Source organism: Scophthalmus maximus, chromosome 20, assembly GCF_022379125.1.
Source record: "Scophthalmus maximus strain ysfricsl-2021 chromosome 20, ASM2237912v1, whole genome shotgun sequence".
NCBI classification, from domain to species: domain Eukaryota; kingdom Metazoa; phylum Chordata; class Actinopteri; order Pleuronectiformes; family Scophthalmidae; genus Scophthalmus; species Scophthalmus maximus.
The window spans coordinates 2,040,001-2,057,500 of record NC_061534.1 but is presented as its reverse complement, the minus strand read 5'-3'; the positions used below and the strand labels follow the sequence as shown (position 1 = coordinate 2,057,500).

The 17,500-nt window shown below is 42.9% G+C and overlaps 2 protein-coding genes across 7 annotated transcripts in view; both read left to right on the top strand.

The window, feature by feature from the left end:
- sh3bp2 (SH3-domain binding protein 2) overlaps window positions 1–4,393 on the top strand; it is a 13,612-nt gene extending 9,219 nt beyond the window's left edge. For 2 of the 3 annotated variants that reach the window (XM_035608679.2, XM_035608677.2), the window contains exons 6-13: window positions 503–588; window positions 675–752; window positions 1,232–1,988; window positions 2,347–2,476; window positions 2,664–2,719; window positions 3,210–3,285; window positions 3,460–3,519; window positions 3,616–4,393. In XM_035608679.2, the coding sequence (XP_035464572.1) occupies window positions 503–588; window positions 675–752; window positions 1,232–1,988; window positions 2,347–2,476; window positions 2,664–2,719; window positions 3,210–3,285; window positions 3,460–3,519; window positions 3,616–3,756 (1,384 nt within the window). In that variant the 3' untranslated portion in view covers window positions 3,757–4,393. The remainder of the gene's footprint in view (window positions 1–502; window positions 589–674; window positions 753–1,231; window positions 1,989–2,346; window positions 2,477–2,663; window positions 2,720–3,209; window positions 3,286–3,459; window positions 3,520–3,615) is intronic. The other variant, XM_035608678.2, reaches the window with a different exon arrangement.
- Window positions 4,394–6,346: 1,953 nt separating this feature from the next.
- The window catches only part of vldlr (very low density lipoprotein receptor), a 27,023-nt gene continuing 15,869 nt past the window's right edge, over window positions 6,347–17,500 (top strand). For 2 of the 4 annotated variants that reach the window (XM_035608674.2, XM_035608672.2), the window contains exons 1-3: window positions 6,347–6,856; window positions 12,907–13,026; window positions 15,107–15,229. In XM_035608674.2, coding sequence (XP_035464567.1) covers window positions 6,775–6,856; window positions 12,907–13,026; window positions 15,107–15,229 — 325 coding nt within the window. In that variant the 5' untranslated portion in view covers window positions 6,347–6,774. The remainder of the gene's footprint in view (window positions 6,857–12,906; window positions 13,027–15,106; window positions 15,230–17,500) is intronic. The other 2 variants (XM_035608675.2, XM_035608673.2) reach the window with 1 other exon arrangement.

Below are 17,500 nucleotides of genomic sequence, written 5' to 3'. Positions count from 1 at the left end.
ACCTCGGCATTTCTCACAAACGCGACGGGACAGGGCCCCAGATTGAACTTTATTGTTTGAGTTTAAGTACAACGTCTAAAAATCTTCACGCGCGTGACCTCAGTTTAGAACGTTGTTCTTGATTAGTAAGTTGTGTGGGTTTTATTCCAGACCACATATTGGGATTAAACAGGATTTTTGATGAAGTTCTTTCTTTTTTACATTTGACCCTAAAAAAATGAATGTCGCGTAAAGCAGGATATGATATCAACCTTTTTTTCCATTTTGTAATAACCTACCACATTTCAATCAACGCCTGTTAGAAATACATCCACAAACAAATATGTCGGTAGCTTCCTCTGTCAAAAATATGATGAAAAAAAATGATTTCCATCATTGTAGTTTCATGAAGTTGAGATCGGCTAACTAGCTCATCTACACACACGGCGTTTTGAATCCACTTCAACTCGATGGGGTCTTTGTGCTGTTGCCGTGGCGATAACGTTTTCCTTTGTCGCCGCAGTGACTCCGATTCTGACGCCGAAAGTTTCTACGGCACAATCGAGAGGACCATGGATATCACCCACCAGGACTGCAACGCCGACGACGGTAACCACGAACACACACACACACAGACACACAATACATGTGATAAATGTGTGTGTTTTTTAAACTGTTGTTAACTCCTCCTTCAGATTACGTTGAGGAGGACGACGATGACGATGAGGAAGACTATCTGAAGCCAGACGCTGACTGTTCGCCGACTTCTACAGGTGATGATGCCAACTACACGATCATACAAGCTAGAAGTTCTTAATAGATGACAACGATTCAAATCCAATGAAAAAAGACAAATCCATAAATATATCCATAATATTTATATACTAATATATTTTGTTTAAATGGATATGAAATTGATTTTGGGTGGGGGAAAAAATTCTTACCCAGAATCAAATTATCACAAAAACTATATTGTTTTAACATTTATAATATTTATTTGTTTATTCTTGACTTACTGTACTTTGCGGGTCCTTACCACCAGAGGGCCTCGTTCAGTCTTCAACTGTACATGAAACAAAACGGCTCCTCTTAAAGAACTGGCACATTGTGAAAAGTGGAAACATATTGATCTGAACGTATTTTTATATAATGTCGTGGATATGAAACAAAAATCAACATGGATGGAAACAAAAATCAACAACAGAAGAAAAACTTCTGAACCTCTGATTTCTGTTTTTCCTAACCTCATCAGGTCGTCCCGCGGGGCCGCCCCCCTCCTACCCTCCTCCCCCGGTGCCGCCAGTGTTCCAGCTGCGTCAGGACTCCTGTGCGGGCTTCCCGAAAGGCCCGCCTCCTCCCATCCCGCCGCAGCACCGAATCCCGACCGTGCCGCTCCCCAAAAAACCCCCGCCCTCTTTCCCCCCTCCCTCCGTGCTGAAGGACTCCGTCAAAGGCCCGCCCCCGCCTCTGCCCTTCGCTCCCCACCTGCACAAGCCGCCGTCGCCCGACGGTCCTCCTCCTCCTCCTCCCCCCAATCTGAAGAGAACTTTCCAGGGCAAGGCGTCGTGCGCCGGCGGGCCGGGGAACGGCGCGAGGGACTGGAGGCCTCTGCCGGCCATTTTAAACCACTATCCCGCCACTCTGCCCATCTGTGACCAATTAGAGAGCAGTCTGGTCCTAAACGGCCCCGCCCACTGCTCCCCGAATGTCGGCGGGAGCCAGTCGCTGGGCAACCGTCACCACCACCAGGGGGGCAACCTCCGCGGCAAGCCGACTCCCCCGACCCATCATCCCCCAAACGCCAGAGGACTGTCCCCCGTCCGACCTGTGACGTCAGAATCGCCCAACCAGACGTCCCCCTGTCTGCCGCCGCTCCATGGCCTCCCGCCGCTCTCTCCCCTGCCCAAAACTGGACTACACTGCAAGCCAGTGATGCCCAAACCTCCTCCGCCTGCCGCCAAACCCTCGCCGTGCGCCGCCAAGTCCAAGCAGCCCGGGACCTCGCTTCAGTAAGATGCATTCAAACACACACGCACAAAAAGTTTCAGATGTTTTAAGAAATCCTACTTCTGAATTCTCAACATAAAATCACATTCATCGGTACAATATTGAGTGATTAGCCTAGCTTAGCACAAAGACTGGAAGCAGGGGGAAACTGCTAGCCCCGCTCCTACCGTCCCAAGCTGTCTCTTATTAATTGAACAAATTTCAGAAATAGAAGAAGAGAAACAACAGCGTCAACGAAGTAAACTCATCACCATATTGTTCCCCAAAATTGGATTTACCATTATCTGCTAAATTAAAATAAAAAAAAGGAGAAGTGAATGTGGTCGGAGGCCGCGTCACTGACACTTGTCTTTCCACCAGAAGAGCGTCTCCAGAAGGCCAGAGCTTCCGCTCGTCAGGGGACGAGACGCCGTCGGAGTGCAGGAGGAAACAAGACCCGGCCGGAGGAGGAGGAGGAGGAGACGAGGACTCCGATGAAGACTACGAGAACGTAAGAGGCGCTGATATTAACCTTCATCTCTCACGTTGAGATTGAGATGCTGCTGCTGCGAACTGGACACAAACCAGTGTTGCTGCTCAGTGAAACTGTTTCTGTCTGTTCAAACCACGGACACTGACTTTTACCTTTGGCATTTTGTAGTTGACGAGACAAAAAAACATGTTGTTCCTATCCACAGGTGGAGCTGCCGGACTCCGTGTTCATCGACACCACTGAAACCAGCTTTGTAGAAAAGTACGAGACACACACACACACACGCACACACACACACACACACATACACACACACACACACACACTAAAAACACTAAAACACAAAAAACTACAAAACTCTCCGTCACTGCCCTCTAGTGGCAGAAAAGAAAACATATTTTTCTCTTTCTGCTTTATTTCATGAAGCAGTTTGTCTCATGTGTATTTGTATCATGTAAAACATTCAAGGTCTTTTCATTAATATCAAAAATCGATAAAGCATTGATGCAGTCATACAAAGACAATGTATTCCGTCCTGTGTTCAGCTCAAACATATCACGGTTACATATTTGTAATCAAGTTACATATGCATACAAATAAATAAAATATGCCAAAACTCATGATGAAACAAAAGCAAACAATCAGAAAACCAAGCAAAAATAACTCAAATAAACAGTAAACAATAAAAAATAATAATGAGTTAAATAGTTCTGTTCCACCTGTTAACCCGTGACGATGTTTGTACCTGCAGGTTGTTCCGCGACGGCCCCGTCCCTCCAGAGGACGGACTGTACGGCATCAGGAACTCTGGGACCAAGACCTCCAAGGTACAGACACAAACATCATTTTAGTGACTGAATCCACAGTGAAAATAATGTTTTATTTATGAGAAATTATTTTATAATTGTTGCCAACAGCTGATATTTCTGTCTGACATCTAGAAACCATAACAGTATTGTTTTACATTAAAATATATTCATGTTATCTTGTGTGTTCTCCAGGTTCTGGTGGTGTGGGACATCAGTATATGCAAAGCCAGAAACTACCGACTGTTTGTGGATGTAAGAAACCTGCTGCTCTCTGTCATATTCTGACTTTACATATTATAAAATAATCTGGGACGGGATTAAAGTCTCCTCTTCTTCCCCCTGTCACAGGACGACCAGTTGTTCCTGGAAGGTGATGTGACCTTCCCCACTCTGTCGGCTCTGATCGAACACTACCACAGTCATCCTCTTCCTCACCACGGCTCGCTGTGCCTGCAGAAGCCCTTCGCCAAGACGCTGCCGAGCATCTGACCCCGGGACACATACGACTGAAGAACCAGAGAAGAGGAAGAGGAAGAGTGACGAGGAGTCAGGGCAAAGATTAAATAACTGGCATGGTTTATTATAAAACTGATTCTTACCTCTCTCTCTACAAACAAGAAACTGTGAAATGACAAAGTGGTGAGGACCAATTCAAGAACGAGTCAGATGGATGTGGAGTGTTTTCTCCACACGGGGGCGCTGTGACACAAAAATGACTCATGACCCCTGGAAATCTATGTCCCGGCCCTCACCTGAGGTTCCTCGGGGTCAATTCCAACAAACACACGTCCCTACATGGGAGATGAGGAATATTTAACCGCCACAGCATCACAGATACAATGCGACGACAGTGGGGAAAAATCAAGCTGCGTTCAGGAATCAAGTCATCGAGAAACACACCCGTTCATCTGTTTGGTCGTCAGTAGGATTACGGAGGAAAGAAACTACAGAACAGATTTTTCGGTATTATTTTTTTGTTCTGAATGCCTGACTTTACTGCTGTAAATAAATCTATATTTATATATGTAAATGCTGTATGTACTGTAAAATAAAAATGTAAATATATTATTTTCTACAGGATAAAATATAATGTTGAGGATTTATAAAGGTTATTTAGAGCTTGTTATTTTCTGTCTTCGATGCTGCAGCACCAGTCACTCAGCCAGTGTCAAATAGATAAATGATACAGGATTATTTTTTGATTCATAATTACACCTGTCTTTTGTTCTAAGGTGACAAGTTCAAAAACATAAACAAAACCCAAAGATATTGTTTAAAAATTAGGTTGATGATCCCTTTGGCTGCAAATATATTCTGACCATTTTCCTCCATGAAAAAAAAAAGATAAACTATCAAATTTGTTCCACCAGTTATCGAGCTGGTTGTCAGGTGAAATTAAGAAGAGGCGATGGATTTTGGATATTCTGAGACGTCTTCCCTGTTTAAGATCCTGAAAAATAAGGATTTTTTTTCCCCATCATTGTATTTCATTAGAGTCTGGTTTTCAAGCCTTTAGATGTTCACTCGTAAAGTGGGTTTTGAGGTGACGGCAAGAATGAGATAGTGACAGTCAGAGGGAGACGGCGAGGCTTTCTCCGACAGAAATGTACAGTAGTTCATGAGTATGTGTGTTTCAGGGAATGTACAAAAAAAAATCTGGGACAGATTGAGCCTTGGGGGGTGCATCAGCAGCCCAGCATACAGCCATCACTGAGGATGAGGTTCAATCCTCTGATAAGTATCTGGGATCTGGGAGCCCATGAATCCTGGCAGCGACGAGGCTCGCCGGAAAATCCAAAGACGTGAAGATCAGAGGGAGGATGAACATCATCAGACAGACGAGGGGGGGATGTGTGGAGCCGAGGGCGGCCGCGTGATTCAGGTCGACCGTCCGCTCGCTGAGATATGAATAATCAACTTTATTTACACGGCACCTTGTGGAGCACAAGCTTTACAAAACAAAAAGGAACATTTAAAAAAGGTGAGAAATAATTAGAGATTCTACAGACATTCTTCAATAAAAACAAACAAAAGTAAACGTGGCGCTTTTGAACTGGAAGGTACTTAGAGGTACTTAAAATTGCCAAAATAACAATGAAACACATTTAATCTTACATTACGTTAATGAGCTTGTAATAAACATGAACTCATTGTTGCTTAGATTAAAAAAATAAACAATTTTTGCTCATAAATCCTGTTTGACTTGTCAGTTAACAACAGACAGAGAGGATCATGGGAAATGTATAGGTTCCTGTAGTTACCACCTGTGACCACAGGGGTCGCTGATGAGCTGAAGTTACACTCACTTTGTTCAGTTCAGGATTAAATTGATGATATTTTTAGATTTGACATAAACTATTAGGGATTAAAGATCAGAAGAAGTGATGAACGGACACAGTTTTATTATGATGCAACAAAAGTGTTTAATGATGTTTGATTAACATTTACGGGTTATTGATATGAACCAATTAACACAAACTCACATTAACTCCTTTTTATTTACTTTTGTTCAAATTAAAGGTTATAAATTAAGATAATATGATCCTTTATTAGTTCAACTGTGGGGCAATTTGCTATTAATTTAATGACAACAACAACAACAATAGTAACAATAATAAAAAATAAAAAATAAAAAATAATCTTTTTAAAAAGATTTGGAATAAAATAGACTTCTAAAAATTAAATAAAAAAATAATTAAATAAAAAAATTAAGATTTAAATTACATTTCAAGAAAAAAAAAATTAGGAATAAAAAATATAGGAAAAAAAAGGATTTTAAAAAATTAAAAATAAAATTAAAAAATTAAGATTAAAACTACATTAATTTTTGAAAATAAATAAATAAAATGATAGTAAAAAAATACATTAAAAATACTAAAAATAACCCCAACATCTTCCAAATATTTGTATTTATTGATATGTAGACAGATACACAATCAGAAGGTTGTTTGCCTATAACATTAAACATTTTTTTATAAAAATAAAATCCCCTTAATGAATTGATTATGTATTGATCCTCGCGGGCGGTGAAGGGTTAACAAGGAGCCGAAGACGAACTGAAGGAGGAAGACAGAAAGAAAAGAAAACCCTGCTCAGCTGTGACACACACCGGAGACCCGAGACTCGTTATTACAACCGGCACATTTAATATTCTTGTCGAAAATGGATTTGTGCTCGAGGGGCGGAGGCGGCACCGGGAGGCGGTAGAGCGGCGGCGCGGCGCGGCGGGGTCAAAAGGCGCGTGGTGCGCGCGGCGGCCGCTTCTCCGGTTCTTCATTCTCTCCGCCGGTTGAACTCACACGAGCTCCGTGAGGCGCGTGCTGCTCGGTCGGTCGGTGGCGTGCGTGACAGTGCGTGAGCGCGTGTGTATGTATGTGCGTGAGTCAAGCAGGCCAGGCGCGTGCCAGCGGAGAGAGGAGCGGGGGGGGGGGCGACGACGAAGACAGAAGAGCGGCGACGGACGCAGGCGACGCGACCCGCTAGCAACCGCACGGTTCACCGCGAGAGATGGTCCGGTCCGCCCCGGGAGTCCCGCTGCTGCTGCTGCCGGTGCTAACATGCCTCCTCCGGTACAGCGCTACCGTCCACGGTGAGTGTCCGTGCGTGTGTGTGTGTGTGTGTGTGCGCGCGCTAATGAAGCGCGCTCCGTGTTTTAAGCTAACACCGACCGAGCGAGCCAGCGAGCGGCGGCGGCGGCGGTGCACCTGTCTCCGCCGAGCTCCGGCTCCCTTTCTCGGGCTCCTCCTCCCTGAATTAACGTCTCTGTGGGGACTTCCACACGAGCCCGTTCGCTTTCAACCGTTTCCTTTTGCGTTTCTATTAATTTACATGGAGTGTTATGCTTTTTATATACATTTCGAATGTGGTGGTTCAGTTGCTGTGTTACACGGATGAAATGAGGGGGCTTGAGGCCCGTGTTGCTCCCCCGTACATCGAGCTCTCAGTCGGGGACAATCTGCCCTGGTGACGCTCTTGTCATTCAAACATCTTCTTCTTCTCCTCTTCAACTGTGTTGGCGTCTCTTCTTAGGATTTTCTTTCCTCTAATACATTCGCTCCCAACTGTGGGATTCTCCTCTGCCTCCATCATCACCATCATCCGCCTCCAGCGAGGAGGCTGCTGCTCATTTATTTATTTATTTTGTCCAAGTGGGAGAAGGATGGATGATGGAGGGAGATGGAGGGATGGAGATGGAGGGATGGATGGAGATGGAGGGATGGAGGGAGATGGAGGGAAGATCTCAGTGGACTGATGAGGACGAGTGACCCGCGGCCAATTAGTGACTGCAGGTGATCCCACTGAGGCCTGGTGATGGTGATGAAGTCCTCATCACCACATGGTGGTACTTAGAAAGAAAGTCATATTAAACAGTCAAGGACAGAAAAGTTCAGAGATGATTTTTCTATACCAACTGATTTTTAAGACATGTTAATGCAGGTTGTAGCTTTTCAAATGGGCCTTTTCTGTGTCATATCTTTGTTTCTGACTGGCTCTGATTGTTTTATGACTTTAATGGATTAATTGACTAAGAGTAGTTGCAGCCCTGGAACTGGAACCAGCAGGTGAAAACGACTAATGGTTGAAATTGTTGATTTGTTTGTATTTCTTCATCAGCTGTAGCCAAATTCTTTCAGCACCAATTTACATGCTTGCACTTAAAAAAAAAAAAAAAAATCCCTTAAACTACCAAATGCAAAACGTTATTTGGCTTTCTTTGATCACATAGCAGCATTCATGTCGCCAGCTCAAAGCAAAAAAGACTGGTTGTTGTAGTCATCACGGACGTTCTCCCCCTCCCCAAAGAACTATTTCACAATCTTATCAAACGTTCCCAATCCACGATCTGAATTGTGATCTTTGTTCCCAACTTTTGAATGAACAATGCCTCTTCTTCTCTATTGATTTATAACGTCAGAAAACATTTTCCTGTGGAGTTCATGGTTCAATCTCTAGTTTCAAGTTTTCTTCGATTACAGCACAATGTACTTTTGTAAATTGCAGTCTCATTTAGAGTCAAATAGACAACAAAGCACCGCAGCGTGGATACGACGTGATTGGCGGCTAGTATACTGTCCAATCGGTGCGTGGTTGCAGGGCGCGAAGATGGACGAGCTTTCAGTCAGACCACACCCCCAATTATACGTCAGGTTGCAAAAAATCCAAAATGGCGATGGACAAAATGTGCTAGCTCACAAACCAACGGGTGACATCACGACGGGTTTCCACTTGGATAGGCCCGATGATTCAGACATGTGATGTACTTTGACCAATCGGCTCGTCTAGGAGGCAGTAGCTTGGAGACACGTGGTAGAAAGATGGGTCGAGAGTTTCGTTTAAGCCAATTGATCGTAAAGTGAAGATGACTTTCTCACTAGGGTTTAATCATCTTGACACTCACCTAACAGTTTGTCCTCCGACCTGATGAGATCTATTGAGTTTGTCATCACCATAGTTGATTTTAAAGTAAGTGTGTGACTTGACAGTCTCGTGTTATTGTGGAGTTTCCTGTAAATTTTGGCCTAATTGTTTCTTTTTTTTTAACGATGCAATTACTAATCATTCCAGCAGTAGTTTGCATTCAGACTGAATTATAAAAACAACTCTGAGAGGCAGCGAGCGAGCGCTGCGGTTGGCTGCTTCTTGTGTCGCACAGATTTCAGTCTCTCGAATTCCCACCTACCGTGGAAAATGGCCTTTGGGGGGGAAGCAGTGAATCAAAACTAGTACTTGTAATGTGTGCACACAAACACACACACACACACACACACACACACACACACGCACCTCCTCATTGTCAGCTCAACACACACACACGCACCTCATTGTCAGCTCAACACACACACACACACACACACACACACAAACACACACTAACAGATGTACGCCTATTTCAACACGATGTCACGCGTATTAGATGCCAGCGAGAGAAACGACATTAACGCTGGCCTGATTAAAATGGATGTATTATTTTTTTCTTCCTTCCCTCCGTGGTTACTGTGATACCACACAAGACCTAGATCCTCAGCCGTAGCAGAGGAGGGGAGGGGGGTGCGCTTGGTTCTTGTAGTGGGCGGGGTGGTGGACAGGAGGAGGAGGAGGAGGCGTAACGCTGCAACCATTTCTGTTACTGGGGAAAATTGCATTAGCGTGACCTCCAGTGTGACGGCGTTTATACAGCAACACAATGATCCACTTCTCTGGCCTCGAACGCAGGGGTACGGCGGGCGGTTGGGTGGGCGGATGACATCATCATGTGAAATGATGTGTAGTTTGAAGCTCATGCTTTCACACGATGGCTGTATCAAAAGAAGTGGATCTGAGACTTTGTTGGACACATTTTCGTACGTCTGAAATAAACTTTTTCTACTTTAAGTTGGGAAAAAAAAATCTCTGCCCAAGCTTATTTAAAAGAAATGTGTTTTTTTCAGTTTTTCTTTGAGATAATTTGGTTTTATGTCGAACACAAACTTAACTTGAATTAAAACACCACAATCCAACTGAGGAAGTCTGAAGTGAACTTCAGTGACAGTCTCGTTCAACTCTGTTAACTCCTCAACTCCACTTCTCTTGTAAATCAATCATGGTAGAGACTCATAGGTAGGAATGTGTTTTACCACGACTGCCATCTGAGAGTTACTGGCATTTTGACGCTTTGGCTGTTGTGAATTTCAAACCCTACATGACAGGGACTGAAATTCTAGACGACATACTGGATCAGCGAGGAAATCTCCAGATTCGGTTGTAGAGATAATCTAGTGATTTTGGTCTTTGGACTCTTGGTGTTTGGCAAGCTGGACCATCTTGGCAATGGCAAAAATGGACAGTTGCCGCCACAGGAGAAATGTTAAGAGCCTCTAGTTCTTCTCACAAAGTAATCTTGGCGACAATTTATGCCAAGCCACAACCCGAGAAAGGGCCCACCGAGGATTTTCGAACGGAGGTAGAAACGGTGACATTTGTCTTAATCTTGTCGAGACCGAGTGGCGAGAAGCTTCCTCGCTTCTTATTCTGTGGCAGCAGCAGTGAAAGGAACGAGGAGAGTCCAGACTTTAAATGTCAAGCTGAAAACACTCTTGTACAGATTTGTTGTGTACTTTAGGTTGCTATAGAAGTAGTGTGTCATTGGATCAAATTGCAGAGTGGACAGTTTTTCCAAACAGGAAGTCGATGGGTTTCTGTAGAGTCACTGGAACAGTCGCCCAAGAGAAAAAAAATCATTCCCAGGCTACTTTGTTTCTTGGTTACGGTGGTTTTGAAAGTTGTACACAATTGACTGAATCTCTTTTCTTTTTGGACTCATTTTAAAATCTGCATTTACCTTAAATGAGTGATATGTGTTTTATTAAAGCCCCAGTGTGGAATATTTGTAATGTTCACTCATCCATCCATCCATCCATCAACCCATTGACCCATTAGCTGTACCGTAATCCCCTCGAGGGTCTCGGGCTCCCTGGACAGTTCACCTGTCAATCACATCAATCAGTCATGCTCCTGTTCACACCTACAGGCAGTTTAGAAAATGACTGATGGATGAATTGATTATGAAAATGGAACTACTGGATGTACATTTTCTGTCAAATTAATGTTTTCATTGCTCGGCCTTGATATGGAACCCTAGTACGACTTGTATGACTGCTAATGTTTGGACAAACCTTTTTGTTTCTTTAGTTAACTGAAGGGTTATTAGAACAAATAGTTTTGGTATTGGTACATAAACCTGCGTATTGCATCGGCCCCGGCCGGAGGCTCTTCATATTCTTCGTCTCCCTCCCTCCCTCTTCAGTGAAGTCAGCAGCAGTCGTAGACGTGATGAGTCAGGACTTTAACTGCTGCTGTGATCGTTTCCCTTCATGTAATGACTCACGATGGCGACGACGACTGGTGTGTGTGCCCTTTAATCAGGATTTGTGTGGACCGATCGTTCTCTCTGCAGCCCGTAGCTTCACACAAAATGTCCGAGTGAGAGCATGTGAGAATACAACAGGAAAATCTCCAGAAAAAAAATTCACGGTGGGCACGTTGATAACTGCAAGCAAAACTCTGCAGAAGAACTTCGACTCGGGACAATCTCCTGCTGCGCTCGTCGTATGAGAAAAGGCAAACTCCGTTAGAGGTTTACGGAGCGTGTCTAACGTTAGCAGTACTATCATCAGAGCCTAAGTATCCCTTTTAAAAAATATACATATATTTTAAAACAGTTAAAATTAACTTATAACTGATTATTGCGTTACAGATCCGATAATTGGCCAAGCATAAGTATAGCACCCCTGGAACCATCAACCACGCGTCGTCAGGTCAGATGGATCTAAACTTTTTAAATTGGCCCTTTGTGTCGGAGTCCACATCAACATGACCGTCTAAAGACGACACGTTTGACAGGGTGGTCGTCCATCGTGGGGTGTTGGCTATCGAGGTAAAGACCAACAGTTGGTCAGATCTTACTGGACAGAGAGTAAACATGTTGAGCAGTGTGAACTTTAGTTTCTCAGGAAGGCGCGAGAACTGTTTTGTGTCCCTCTCTCATAAATCAGTCTCTTTCACATCGTCGCTTATTCGTTAGACAGATTGATTTGCTTCCATTTTCTTCCGATTTGAAATTGCAGGGCAGGTACGTTGTCATCCATTATGCCTTGATTGTGCTGATTGAAATGGTGATGCGGCTGAAAGGTCAGCACGCAATCTGTTCTGTAACATGTATCTGTGGTCTAAGTACGGCTGGCGTAGTCTTGATACCTTTTTTTTTTTCATTATTTCTTCAAATGTAAATTGTCTCTATTTTGGCAAACCTTTCTGTGGCACAGCGATTCAGTTGGAACTGTAAAATCCTGGGCTTCCGTCAGTTCTCCGTGCTCCATTTATCCACCTGGACAGACGCACAGTCCAGACTGGAGCGAGCGAGCGAGCGTCAAGGGCAGACGCTGGTAGTTTATTTTAAGACCTGGACTCGTCTCTCTACCTCCAGAACAACACGACTGTGATGATCTTTCTAGGACAGAGAGTCGAAGAGGAACTGAGCCTAGTTTCACTTCTTTGAACAACTTCATCACGTTTTCATCGTCCCTCGATTCTGCTTAGAAATCAACTCCTGATTCATTAGTAATTAATCGACAGAAACTTTTCACAGTTCTAGGATACTGTAATTGTTTTCTGCAGAAAGCTACAGCTTGTCATTTTAGAAATCTGAGGCAGGAAATCCGTCTCTTTGAAAGATTGAAATAAGCTTAAAGATCCATACGTTGTCATTTATTGTTTTTCTTCAGTTTGTTAAATTCTTATTCTTTTCATTTCCTTTGTGTTCAGTGGTTGTACGATGTCAGTCAGACTTCAGTTCAGTAGATGTTGCCCGGGGGACATTTTCAGGTCAATGAAGTTGAGTTGTCCACTAAAATATTGATGCCACTTTATCTTCAGTGGCAAACACAAGAGATTGTGAGTCCAGACATCAGCGTGTGTGTGTTCACCATGTTTGTAGAGCTCGTGTCTCATTGTTCGCTGCTCTGTGCTAAAACAATTACAACTGTCATTTTGAAATGAAAACTCTGCAGGGGAACCCTGGCGAATTACATCTGAACAAACAGCAAACTTTGATTTCATGAAAAACATTCAGGACTGTAGTCACTGAATTTTTTTTCCCCGTAGGCACGAAGACGGAATGTGAGGCCAGCCAGTTTCAGTGTGGGAACGGCCGCTGCATCCCGTCCGTGTGGCAGTGTGACGGAGACGAGGACTGCAGCGACGGCAGCGACGAGAACTCCTGTGGTGAGGACACACACACACACACAGTATGTTACATGTTGGCTCGGGCCCCTCCAGTAAAAACCTTCACACACTCCCTCGGTACAGAATGACCCGGTGACGGGACGATGGCAGATAGAGCAGAGCTAAATATGGAGTGTGTGTGTGTGTGTGTGTGTGTGTGTGTGTGTGTGTGTGTGTGTGTGTGTGTGTGTGTGTGTGTGTGTGTGTGTGTGTGTGTGTGTGTGTGTGTGTGTGTGTGTGTGTGTGTGTGTGTGTGTGTGTGTGTGTGTGTGTGTGTGTGTGTGTGTGTGTGTGCGCTCGCTCTAATACATTTCACACCTTGTTTCTTCTTTTTTCTTGTCGCTCATTTATCTGGGTCATATGACCCTGGGAGGGATCCTACTGTAGGCGGGTTTTTTTTATTTTTTATGGAAGGGACAAAATCCTGATAACCAGAAAAACCCGTCAGATATTCATAAGCAGGAAATTTCCTACAAGCCATTTGTATTCTGCGTAGGAAGTCGAAGATTAAATACTCTTAATTGGCTCACACTGTAAAATCAGTTTATTCAACATTTTCACAGAAGTTACTGCAGGAAACTAAGCACTTTATGGAGATGTTTCAAAATAATAGGATTTTCATAAATGTTTGAGGCCTTTTTCATGAATTTATTGGTTAATATGTTGTAATTTTAATCGTTTATATAATATAACTGAGGAAACTGTTGGTTTTCCCATCAGCCTCGTCTTCTCCCTCAGTCTTCATATCTTTTGTGTTTCCTGTGTTACATTACCCACCTGCACACCGCCAGCCTCTGTAGCATCCGTGTTGCCTAGCAGCAGTGTTCTTCAACACCAAAGAATTCTGCGTACATGACTTCTCGTGTCGTATCTACAAACGGGCTTTTGGTCGTCTTTCTCTCTGCCGCTGACATTTGTGTTGCCTTTGAGTCTCTGGTCTGTTCTTCAGTCACCGGAAGGTCGAAGCTGTTTTTAACTTTTCCAAAATTAATTCATGAAAGAGGGTTGATAATGAAGCGCCGCTGCGACTCACTGCTGCCGTCACTCAAACTCGGAGCTGCTTGTTTCTCCAGTACAGATATTTGTATTCTGGTCAGAAGGACGAGGAGAAGTCTGAACATGGAGGTAGAGCTGCGGTTTTCATTTTAAAGAACCACATAACCCAATGATGGATGATTCATAGCTTTATATCAAAATCTCATTCATAAGTATTAATATAAATTAATTGCAAGAACCTTTTAAAGTCTAATTAAATCCGTCATAATTAACGGTGTCTTAATGAGTCGTGGGAGGTCGGATCATTAATTCTGCGGCTGTTTACTGGAACAGACATGTTTACTCTATTATCTTATTAATGCTAATTCTGTGCGCCGACTGAACAGTGAATAAGTCTTGTGGCTGTTGTCGGGTTAATTTTCTCTCGGATGTTTTTCTTTGCTTCCTTTTTTTTAGGGGTTGATACGAAAAAAGGTTGAGGAACAATTCATTTTATCACAAAGCTCAGAAGTCAACCAGCTACAGTGGAGCACAAAGGCACGATGATAAACGTATATTTTAACGTTATTGAATGTTTAGTATAACACCAGTGTAATATCTTGATAAATTGACAAATTTAGTCAGAATTGGATAAAGCAAATTGAAGGAGGTTACTTTTGAGGGCGCCTGTTATTTAACTCTTTCAAAACCTGCATCTCAACAATTCACAGTTGCAATATATTTATCAGATTTTAATAACGTAGTGATGGGATGAATTTAAATCGCATTATTGTTCAGAAAAATGGAAGCTCTAGTTTCCCTTCATTTGTAATTTCACTTCATCACTAAAAGTGTTTTTGTTTTTGACAAAGTGCAGCAGTCAAATCTCCAGATAATAATTTTGAAGGCATTTTTCAATGCTAACGTGAAGTTCTGTCTAATCAGGAGTCAAGACATTAAACTGTTCACCTGCCAAAGAAAGAAACTTTGTTTGCTGTGATTCCTATTCATGAAGTATGTGAATGTGTCTTTGCTCCTTTTCCCTTGTCGTTATTCAAGTGTTCCTCTTTCTTAGGTTTCATTAATGTCTCTTTTTCCTCTCCAGTTAAGAAGACGTGTGCCGAGTTGGACTTTGTGTGTCAGAACGGCCAGTGTGTCCCGAAGAGGTGGCACTGCGATGGGGAGCCGGACTGCGAGGACGGGTCGGACGAGAGTCTACAAATCTGCCGTGAGTAGACGGTTCAACCAACCTCATTTTTTTCTTGGAATGTGTCGATACGACGAAATACACTTTTTTAAAAATGTTAATTGTTTAAATTTTCACAACGTACAGGATACGTTGTGAATCTGGATGGACATGGATGTTAACTGTAACTTGACTGGTTGGCGCAGGTGAGGCGGGAATTCTAGTTATACAGTGCAGCCCTGTGACACAGGAATATAAATATGGTGACGTCACAACAACGGTGTTAATCTTTCAACGGCTTCAACTAGGGTTCAAGTAAATCCACTTCTAAAATGGTCGTCGTTTGGGAATAAGTTTAAAAGCTTATTGACCCAGTTTTCGTAGACGTGACTCGAGCCCCGGAACAGTAAACACGTTGCGTTACTGAATGATTGATTATTATTCCTGCCACTTGACAAAACACCTCCATGTACAGGTCAGCTACACTTACATTATTTATAAGTGAACAAATGGGTTCATTCAGAGCAGCAGAGCCAAACGACTGCAGGAGGTCAGATGGTGTGAGCAGCTTTAAATACAATAGACTCTGGACCTGCAGTGCAGGAAACTAACGACAAACTGACCTAAAAAACTTTCATCTGACCTCTTTACCCTCACAGCCCTGATTAGTAATAAATACGACAGTAAGTATACAATTGTTTTGTCTTCACGGACACAATGACTCCTTTTACACAAGTTCTCCCCACTTTGTGGTTGGTCTTTGTGTAAATGTGTATGTACAGTGTCTGGGATCTCTTCAGCTTTAATTTTTTTCGTATTGTTTGTCCAGGATTAGTCAGAAAGCTTCTCGGAGCTTTAATCGGATTATAAAGCTGCGTTCGGTTACCGCATGAACTTTCCCCCTCGCAACTAGGAACCTTTTTGTTGGAACTCTGCGTGTTTCCACAGCAGGGACCAGGGTGTAAATTAAGATCTGGAGAATTATTTTCCACCCCATGAAAAGTCCCTGCTCGGGGAGTAGTATCAAAATAGTTGCAGATTAATTTAGTAGTGAATTATTAATCGATTAAGTGTTGCAGCTCTATTGCAGTGTTTGAAATCAAATTAGCTTTCTCCATCATAATAAATTGTGAAAGCATTTTTTCATTATATTTAAGACATATGGTTGATTCCTCTTGGCGTTTGCTTCGGCAGCCATGCTGCAGGATAATCACAAATCTAATTTCCAGCCGTCAGTGTTGTTGCGATGTAGAGAGACTCTCACGCTGCTGCAGAGATTCACCGAGGCACTTAAGAGGCCGCGAGGCGCCGTCCCCTGAGAGCCGCCCTGTCAAATAAATAAGTTGTTTAAACTGAACTGAAGAGAAGCCGCTGAGCTCTAACCGGTTTAAAGCCGTGATGTGAGGTCTCGCCGAGGTGGTGAGCTTTAAATACTGAAGTGGCTTTTTATTAACGAGGATCGTCTCGTCGGAAAGAAGATGAATGGACTTTGGCGTCGTCTGCTCAGGTTCCGGAGAGAAACATCGGAGGGAAAGATGAAGACGGTTCATCAAACACTTGTTGGTTTGATGTTTTCACCCTGATGAAGCTCGGTGAATGTTTGTGAGTCGACTGAAGAGAGAGTGAATTTCATCCATGGTGACGTGATAGAGTACTGAAGCTCAGGTTTAAGTTACTGTGATGTGTAGGAACAGGATTACTGGAGGGACGACGAGACATTTTAACTCGGAAAGACATAAACACTCAGCAGCTGTTACATCAAATCACATTTTAGTCTTAAGTACTTTTTTCTTTTCTCCTCTAGCTTCACTGTGATATATAAAAAACTTTATCAGCTGGAAGAGCTCACAGCAATTTAACAAGAGAACAATTCTTTTTTCTGTTTGTGCTGCAAACCGGTCCAATAAAAATTGTCTTTGCAAACATAACTTCAGTTCTCTGGTACGTAGCAGTGCAACATGTCAGAGATGGACAACACATCTGATGTTTTTCAAAGTTCACACAAACTTCCTTCGTCTGTCGGGAGATTAACCCTGGACATCTGTGATTACATCATCCTGTACAGTCGTCTGAATTGACGTAATTCAGACATTAATGTGTGGGAAAGTCACTCATTGTTGATTTAAAACGGTCAGACCAACGACAAGGAAAGTCGGAGTGTTTTAGGTGCAAAAGCAAAAAAAAAAAATGCAAAAAAAGCATTAAAATGGATAATTAAAAGGGTGAAGGGTTAAATTAAGAAAATAAACATGAAATATACTAAGTTACAGTATTAGAAATGTGTAGTTGTAAGATTTAATAAAAGGTAACCAA